The sequence below is a fragment of the Salmo salar genome, chromosome 29, assembly GCF_965601325.2.
Source record: "Salmo salar chromosome 29, fSalSal1, whole genome shotgun sequence".
In the NCBI taxonomy this organism is placed as follows: Eukaryota; Metazoa; Chordata; class Actinopteri; order Salmoniformes; family Salmonidae; genus Salmo; species Salmo salar.
In genome coordinates this window covers 43,292,501-43,302,500 of record NC_138319.1, presented here as the reverse complement: position 1 = coordinate 43,302,500, position 10,000 = coordinate 43,292,501, and the positions used below count along the sequence as shown (strand labels likewise).

Here is a 10,000-nt window from a genome sequence, read left to right as displayed (position 1 = left end):
GAGAGACATACACCAGGTTACAGTAGGCCAGACCAACTGCAGGAAACAGAGAGACATACACCAGGTTACAGTAGGCCAGACCAACTGCAGGAAACAGAGAGACATACACCAGGTTACAGTAGGCCAGACCAACTGCAGAAGACAGAGAGACATACACCAGGTTACAGTAGGCCAGACCAACTGCAGGAGACAGAGAGACATACACCAGGTTACAGTAGGCCAGACCAACTGCAGAAGACAGAGAGACATACACCAGGTTACAGTAGGCCAGACCAACTGCAGGAGACAGAGAGACATACACCAGGTTACAGTAGGCCAGACCAACTGCAGAAGACAGAGAGACATACACCAGGTTACAGTAGGCCAGACCAACTACAGGAGACAGAGAGAGAGAGACCAGGTTACAGTAGGCCAGACCAACTACAGGAGACAGAGAGACATACACCAGGTTACAGTAGAATAATAGTAGACCTACAGCCCAGTCAAACATGATACAGACCTACAGCCCAGTCAGACATGATACTGTTACAGACCTACAGCCCAGTCAGTCATGTTACAGACCTACAGCCCAGTCAGACATGATACTGTTACAGACCTACAGCCCAGTCAGACATGATACTGTTACAGACCTACAGCCCAGTCAGTCGTGTTACAGACCTACAGCCCAGTCAGACATGATACTGTTACAGACCTACAGCCCAGTCAGACATGATACTGTTACAGACCTACAGCCCAGTCAGACATGATACTGTTACAGACCTACAGCCCACTCAGACATGATACAGACCTACAGCCCAGTCAGACATGATACTGTTACAGACCTACAGCCCAGTCAGACATGTTACTGTTACAGACCTACAGCCCAGTCAGACATGATACTGTTACAGACCTACAGCCCATTCAGACGTGATTCTGTTACAGACCTACAGCCCAGTCAGACATGATACAGACCTACAGCCCAGTCAGACATGATACTGTTACAGACCTACAGCCCAGTCAGACATGATACTGTTACAGACCTACAGCCCAGTCAGACATGATACTGTTACAGACCTACAGCCCAGTCAGACATGTTACTGTTACAGACCTACAGCCCAGTCAGACATGATACTGTTACAGACCTACAGCCCATTCAGACGTGATTCTGTTACAGACCTACAGCCCAGTCAGACATGATACAGACCTACAGCCCAGTCAGACATGATACTGTTACAGACCTACAGCCCAGTCAGACATGTTACTGTTACAGACCTACAGCCCAGTCAGACATGATACTGTTACAGACCTACAGCCCAGTCAGACATGATACTGTTACAGACCTACAGCCCAGTCAGACATGATACAGACCTACAGCCCAGTCAGACATGATACTGTTACAGACCTACAGCCCAGTCAGACATGATACTGTTACAGACCTACAGCCCTGTCAGACATGTTACAGACCTACAGCCCAGTCAGACATGATACTGTTACAGACCTACAGCCCACTCAGACATGTTACAGACCTACAGCCCAGTCAGATATGATACTGTTACAGACCTACAGCCCAGTCAGACATGATACTGTTACAGACCTACAACCCAGTCAGACATGATACTGTTACAGACCTACAGCCCAGTCAGACATGATACTGTTACAGACCTACAGCCCAGTCAGACATGATACTGTTACAGACCTACAGCCCAGTCAGACATGTTACAGACCTACAGCCCAGTCAGACATGTTACTGTTACAGACCTACAGCCCAGTCAGACATGATACTGTTACAGACCTACAGCCCATTCAGAGGTGATTCTGTTACAGACCTACAGCCCAGTCAGACATGATACAGACCTACAGCCCAGTCAGACATGATACTGTTACAGACCTACAGCCCAGTCAGACATGATACTGTTACAGACCTACAGCCCAGTCAGACATGATACTGTTACAGACCTACAGCCCAGTCAGACATGTTACTGTTACAGACCTACAGCCCAGTCAGACATGATACTGTTACAGACCTACAGCCCATTCAGACGTGATTCTGTTACAGACCTACAGCCCAGTCAGACATGATACAGACCTACAGCCCAGTCAGACATGATACTGTTACAGACCTACAGCCCAGTCAGACATGTTACTGTTACAGACCTACAGCCCAGTCAGACATGATACTGTTACAGACCTACAGCCCAGTCAGACATGATACTGTTACAGACCTACAGCCCAGTCAGACATGATACAGACCTACAGCCCAGTCAGACATGATACTGTTACAGACCTACAGCCCAGTCAGACATGATACTGTTACAGACCTACAGCCCAGTCAGACATGTTACAGACCTACAGCCCAGTCAGACATGATACTGTTACAGACCTACAGCCCACTCAGACATGTTACAGACCTACAGCCCAGTCAGACATGATACTGTTACAGACCTACAGCCCAGTCAGACATGATACTGTTACAGACCTACAACCCAGTCAGACATGATACTGTTACAGACCTACAGCCCAGTCAGACATGATACTGTTACAGACCTACAGCCCAGTCAGACATGATACTGTTACAGACCTACAGCCCAGTCAGACATGTTACAGACCTACAGCCCAGTCAGACATGATACTGTTACAGACCTACAGCCCAGTCAGACATGATACTGTTACAGACCTACAGCCCAGTCAGACATGATACAGACCTACAGCCCAGTCAGACATGTTACAGACCTACAGCCCAGTCAGACATGTGTTTGAGCAGCTTCATGTCCGTGGGGATGCTCAGGATGTACAGGAAGTGGAAGAGGATGTCCACTGTTAATATAGCCCCCAGGTGAACGAGTCCCTGCAGAGATATGTTCCATATCGCCCCCTCTTTACGGGTCAGGTCGTCCTTGTTGGCCTGGAGGAGAGACACACACACACACACACACACACACACACACACACACACACACACACACACACACACACACACACACACACACACACACACTCACATTCACACACACACACACACATCACACACACAGACACACACACATCACACACACAGACACACACACACACATCACGCACACACACACACACACACACACACACACACACACACACACACACACACACACACACACACACACACACAGGTAAGTTGAGCCTGTAGATGACAGGAGACACCAACACTGTCAGTCACTGATGCTCTCTGCATTTTGCATATTATATTATGTGGCATTTACATGATACCTGAACAAAGCACTGAGTCCATCATTTACATGGTATGTATCTGAACACTGAACATAGAGCTGAGTCCATAGGTTACTTAATGTTTACCTGAACATAGAGCTGAGTCCATAGGTTACTTAATGTTTACCTGAACATAGAGCTGAGTCCATAGGTTACTTAATGTTTACCTGAACATAGAGCTGAGTCCATAGGTTACTTAATGTTTACCTGAACATAGAGCTGAGTCCATAGGTTACTTAATGTTTACCTGAGTCCATAGGTTACTTAATGTTTACCTGAGTCCATAGGTTACTTAATGTTTACCTGAGTCCATAGGTTACTTGATGTTTACCTGAACATAGAGCTGAATCCATAGGTTACTTAATGTTTACCTGAGTCCATAGGTTACTTAATGTTTACCTGAGTCCATAGGTTACTTAATGTTTACCTGAACATAGAGCTGAATCCATAGGTTACTTAATGTTTACCTGAGTCCAATGGTTACTTAATGTTTACCTGAACATAGAACTGAGTCCATAGGTTTCTTGATGTTTACCTGAGCGTAGAACTTGTCGAAGGTCATGATGGGTCCGAAGAAGAAGAAGGGTAGGTAGAAGTTGTACTTGAGGAGTTCCAGGATGCTGTAGTTTCCTTCTTTCTTCTCACAGTTCTCCAGAGCAAAACTCATACAGCGCATGATGGTGAACCCACAACCGCCGTAGAACAGGACGGAACGGAGCTCAAAATCCCCCGTCACAAAACCAGCCTGGTGGAGAGGGAGAGGAAGAGGAGGGTTAGAGGGAAGCAGGGAGTGGAAAGAGAGGAAGAGGAGGGTTAGAGGGGAGGAGAGAGAGGAGCGTTAGGAGGGTTAGAGGGGAGGAAAGGAGAAAGAGAGGAAGAGGAGGGTTAGAGGAGGGTTAGAGGGGAGAAAGGAGAGGGAGAGGAAAGAGAGGAAGAGGAGGGTTGTAGGAGAGGACAGAGAGGGAGAGGAAAGAGAGGAAGAGGAGGGTTAGAGAGGTGCAGGGAGAGGAAAGATGAAGAGGGGGGTCAGAGAGGAGCAGGGAGAGGAAAGAGAGGAAGAGGAGGGTTAGAGAGGTGCAGGGAGAGGAAAGATGAAGAGGGGGGTCAGAGAGGAGCAGGGAGAGGAAAGAGAGGAAGAGGAGGGTTAGAGAGGTGCAGGGAGAGGAAAGATGAAGAGGGGGGTCAGAGAGGAGCAGGGAGAGGAAAGATGAAGAGGGGGGGTCAGAGAGGGGCAGGGAGAGGGAAGAGGAGGGTTAGAGGGGAGGACGGAGAAAGAGAGGAAGAGGAGGGTTAGAGGGGAGGAAGGAGAGGAAAGAGAGGAAGAGTAGGGTTGTAGGAGAGGACAGAGAGGGAGAGGAAAGAGAGGAAGAGGAGGGTTAGAGTGGTAGTACAACATTACAGTTTTAGTATAGTAATAGTATAGTGGTATTATAGTAGTAGTATAGCAGCAGCATAGTAATAGTATAGTAGCAGCATAGCAATGGTATAGTAATGGTATAGTGGTAGCATGGTAACAGTATTGGAGAAGTATAGTGATAGTATAGCAGCAGTATAGTAGTAGTAGTAGTACAGTGGTAGCATATCAATAGTATAGTAACGGTACGGAAATAGCATAGCGGTATAGTAGTAGTACAGTAATAGTATAGTGGTGGTATAGTAATGGTATAGTAATAGCATAGCAGCATAGTAGTACAGTAATAGTATAGTGGTGGTATAGTAATGGTATAGTGGTAGCAGTATTGTAGTAGTGCAGAAATAGTACTTTATCTTTATTTAACTAGGCAAGTCAGTTAAGAACACATTCTTATTTTCAATGACGGCCTACCGGGGAACAGTGGGTTAACTGTCTGTTCAGGGGCAGAACGATAGATTTGTACCTTGTCAGCTCGGGGATTTGAACTTGCATTTTCGGTTACTAGTCCAACGCTCTAACCACTAGGCTACGCTATAGTGGTAGTATAGAAATAGTATAGTATAGTAATAGTATAGTGAAGCATAGCAATTGTATAGTAGCAGCGTAGTAATAGTATATTAATAGTATAGTGTAGCATAGTAATAGTATAGTGTTGCATAGTAATAGTATAGTGGTAGTATAGTAATAGTATAGTGGTAGCATAGCAATAGTATAGTGTAGCATATTAATAGTATAGTGGTAGTATGGTAATAGTGTAGTGTCAGCATAGTACTAGTATAGTGGTAGTAATAGTATAGTAATAGTATAGTGGTAGTAATAGTATAGTGATAGTATAGTGGTAGTATAGCAATAGTTTAGTGGCAGTATAGTAATAGTATAGTGGTAGCATAGTAATAGTATAGTGGTAGCATAGTGATAGTGTAGTGTAGCATAGTAATAGTATAGTGGTAGCATAGTAATAGTATAGTGTAGCATATTAATAGTATAGTGTAGCATAGTAATAGTATAGTGTAGCATATTAATAGTATAGTGGTAGTAATAGTATAGTGGTAGCGTATTAATAGTATAGTGTATCATAGTAATAGTATAGTGGTAGCATAGTAATAGTATAGTGGTAGTAATAGTATAGTGTAGCATAGTAATAGTATAGTGGTAGCATATTAATAGTATAGTGGTAGTATAGTAATAGTATAGTGGTAGTATAGTAATAGTATAGTGGTAGTAATAGTATAGTGGTAGCATAGTAATAGTATAGTGGTAGCATATTAATAGTATAGTGGTAGTATAGTAATAGTATAGTGGTAGTATAGTAATAGTATAGTGGTAGCATAGTAATAGTATAGTATCAGTATAGTAATTGTATAGTAGCAGTATAGTAATAGTATAGTACTATTATAGCAGCAGTATAGTAATTTGATAGTGGTAGTATAGTAATATTATAGCAGCAGTATAGTAATAGTGTAGTGGTAGCATAGTAATAGTGTAGTGGTAGCATAGTAATATTATAGCAGCAGTATAGTAATAGTATAGTGGTAGCATAGTAATAGTGTAGTGGTAGCATAGTAATATTATAGCAGCAGTATAGTAATAGTATAGTGGTAGCATAGTAATATTATAGCAGCAGTATAGTAATAGTGTAGTGGTAGTATAGTAATAGTATAGTGGTAGTATAGTAATATTATAGCAGCAGTATAGTAATAGTACAGTGGTAGCGTAGTAATAGTATAGTGGTAAAATAGTAATAGTATATTAGCAGTAATAGTATAGCAATAATAGAGTGGTAGCATCGTAATAGTATATTAATAGTATAGTGCCAATATATTAATAGTGCAGTGGTATCATAGTAATAGTATAGTGGCAGCATAGTAATAGTATAGTAGCAGTGGTAGTGCTAGTATAGTAATAGTACAGTGGCAGTATAGTAATAGTATAGTGCAGTATAGTAGCAGTTTAATACTAGTATTGTGGCAGTATAGTATTAGTACAGGTGTAGCTTAGCAATAATATAGTAACAGTGAAGTAATAGCATAGTAGTATAGTAGCAGTACAGCAATAGTGCAGTGGTAGTATAGTAGTGGTATGGTAGCAGTGTATTAATAGTATAGTGGTAATATAGTAATATCATAGTAGTGTGTTAGTAGTTCATTAATAGTATATTGATAGTATAGCAATTGCATAGTGGTGGCATAGTACTAGCATAGTAGTATAGTAGTAGTACAGTAATAGTATAGCAGTAGCACAGTGATAGTGTAGTGGTAGTATAGTAACAGTATAGCAGTATGGTACTAGTATACTGTTAAGTTTTAATATAACCTAGTAAAACTCGCGGACGATTAGTAAAGCTTAAACCAAGTTTATTCACCCATTGGGTCAGTACAGTTGCATAAGACAAAGACATATTTCCACCAGTGGTAATATACCCCGATTTGAGTGGAATCTCCTCCTTCTTTCTAAACATCTTTATTACTAGTGGGGAAGTTAAGTAATATGGGTCTCAAACTCTTCATTCTCCCTTCTGGTGACCTGACATGACCCCCTTCCTCACTACTCCACAGCTCTCCTCCATTATCATCGGTGACTGCAATCATGCGATTACCTCTCCTCTACTCAGCATCTCCCAAAGCCCCCTGGCTCCTATCCAACCTTCCTTGACCCTCCTACAGATTCTTACCCGTTAACTTACCCGTTAACTTACCCGTTAACTTACCCGCTAACTTACCCGTTAACTTACCCGTTAACTTACCCGTTAACTTACCCGTTAACCCGTTAACTTACCCGTTAACTTACCCGTTAACTTACCCGTTAACCCGCTAACTTACCCGTTAACCCGTTAACTTACCCGTTAACTTACCCGTTAACTTACCCGTTAACCCGTTAACTTACCTGTTAACTTACCCGTTAACTTACCCGTTAACTTACCCGTTAACTTACCCGTTAACCCGTTAACTTACCCGTTAACTTACCCGTTAACTTACCCGTTAACCCGCTAACTTACCCGTTAACCCGTTAACTTACCCGTTAACCCGTTAACTTACCCGTTAACTTACCCGTTAACTTACCCGTTAACTTCCTCCTCATGTCTCTAGTTTAACTGATGATTAACAATATTTAAAGTTTACAAATCCAAACCCATCAATAGTAATAGTATAGTACTAGTACAGTACAAATATGGTAGAAGTATAATAATAATAGGATAGTAGTAATATAGTAGTAATATTACATTAATAGTATAGTAGTAGCAGTATAGTAGCAGTATAGTAATTTGATAGTAGTAGTATAGTGACAATAGTTTATTAGTAGCAGTATAGTAGCACTATAGTAGCAATATAGTAATAGGATAGTAGTAGTACACCAATAGCATAGTAGTAGTATATTAGTACAGCACTGGTATAATAGTAGTATAGTAGTAGTATAGCTGCATCATCGTACCAGTATAGCAGTAGTATAGCATCAGTATAGTAGCAGTATAGTAGTAGCTTAATAGTATAGCATAGTATAATTTTAGTACTAGGATAGTAATAGTATAGTTGCATCATAGTAGCAGCGTAATAGTAGTATAGCAGCAGTATACTAATAGTATTGTAATAGTATAATAGTAGTATGGTAATATCATAGTGGCAGTTTAGTAATAGTTTAGCAGTAGTAGAGTAGCATTATAGTAGCATTACAGCAGCAGTATAGTAGTAGTATGATAAAAGTATAGTACTAGTATGGTAATAGTATTGTAGCAGTACAGTAGCAGTATAGTACTATGATAGTAGTAGTATAGTGGTAATAGTACAGTAATAGTATATTAGTAGCAGTATGGTGGCAGCATAGTGGTGCTATAGTAATAGGATAGTAGTTGTATAGTAATAATATAGTAGTATAGTAGTAATAGTATAGTAATAGTATAGTGGTAGCGGTATAGTAGCAGTATAGTAGTATATATTTTTTTCCACCTTTATTTAACCAGGTAGGCCAGTTGAGAACAAGTTCTCATTTACAATTGCGACCTGACCAAGATAAAGCAAAGCAGTTTGACACATACAACAACACAGAGTTACACATGGAGTAAAACAAACATACAGTCAATAATACAGTAGAAAAATAAGTCTATATACAATGTGAGCAAATGAGGTGAGATAAGGGAGGTAAAGGCAAAAAAGGCCATGGTGGCAAAGTAAATACAATATAGCAAGTAAAACACTGGAATGGTAGATTTGTAGTGGAAGAAAGTGCAAAGTAGAAATAATGGGGTGCAAAGGAGCAAAATAAATAAATAAATAAATACAGTAGGGGAAGAGGTAGTTGTTTGGGCTAAATTATAGATGGGCTATGTACAGGTGCAGTGATCTGTGAGCTGCTCTGACAGCTGGTGCTTAAAGCTAGTGAGAGAGATAAGTGTTTCCAGTTTTAGAGATTTTTGTATTTCGTTCCAGTTATTGGCAGCAGAGAACTGGAAGGAGAGACGACCAAAGGAGGAGTTGGCTTTAGGGGTGACCAGTGAAATATACCTGCTGGAGCGCGTGCTACAGGTGGGTGCTGCTACGGTGACCAGTGAGCTGAGATAAGGGGGGACTTTACCTAGCAGAAACTTATAGATGACCTGGAGCCAATGGGATTGGCGACGAGTATGAAGCGAGGACCAACCAACGAGAGCATAAAGGTCACAGTGGTGGGTAGTATATGGGGCTTTGGTGACAAAACGGATGGCACTGTGATCGACTGCATCTAATTGACAGACATACGCACGTTTTTTGGAGCAGTGTGGGGGGCGATGGAGCTTAATTGAGGGGGGTTAAGTGTTTGACTCAAGGGTACAAAGGCAGGCAAAGGCATCTAGGATTTGATACCAGCAGCCATCCGGTTGCCAGCTCACTTCCTGTCAGATTTCTCCCCTCCGGTTGCTGGCTTGCCTCTCTAACCGTTAGGCTACCTGCCACCTGGGGGCGGCAGCGTAGCCTAGTGGTTAGAGCGTTGGACTAGTAACCGAAAGGTTGCAAGATCGAATCCCTGAGCTGACAAGGTAAAAATCTGTAATTCTGCCCATGAACAAGGCAGTTAACCCACTGTTCCTAGGCCATCATTGTGTATAAGAATTAGTTCTTAACCGACTTGCCTGGTAAAATAAAAAATAAATAATGTATTGTGGTGTATTCTTCATACCTGCCAGGATATGAATGGTTCCATCTTGAATGTGGACAGGGTGGTGAGTCCAGCTAGGAAGCAGAGCCAGCGCAGTTTAACCAGAGAGATACTGTAGAGCAGTACACAGTGGGACAGGATCAGAGTGGTGTAGGTCCAACCCATAGTGACCAGCACCGCCAGGGTACCATAACACAGGTACATCAGGCTCCTATGCTGTGGACAGACAGACAGAAT

General features: G+C 42.0%; 1 protein-coding gene across 2 annotated transcripts in view; it reads right to left on the bottom strand.

The window, feature by feature from the left end:
• hhatlb (hedgehog acyltransferase like, b) overlaps positions 1 to 10,000 on the bottom strand; it is a 33,938-nt gene that overhangs the window by 10,986 nt on the left and 12,952 nt on the right. For both annotated transcript variants that reach the window (XM_082970835.1, XM_082970836.1), the window contains exons 5-7: positions 9,785 to 9,979; positions 3,758 to 3,967; positions 2,710 to 2,881 (exon numbers count right to left, since the gene is read on the bottom strand). In XM_082970835.1, coding sequence (XP_082826961.1) covers positions 2,710 to 2,881; positions 3,758 to 3,967; positions 9,785 to 9,979 — 577 coding nt within the window. The remainder of the gene's footprint in view (positions 1 to 2,709; positions 2,882 to 3,757; positions 3,968 to 9,784; positions 9,980 to 10,000) is intronic.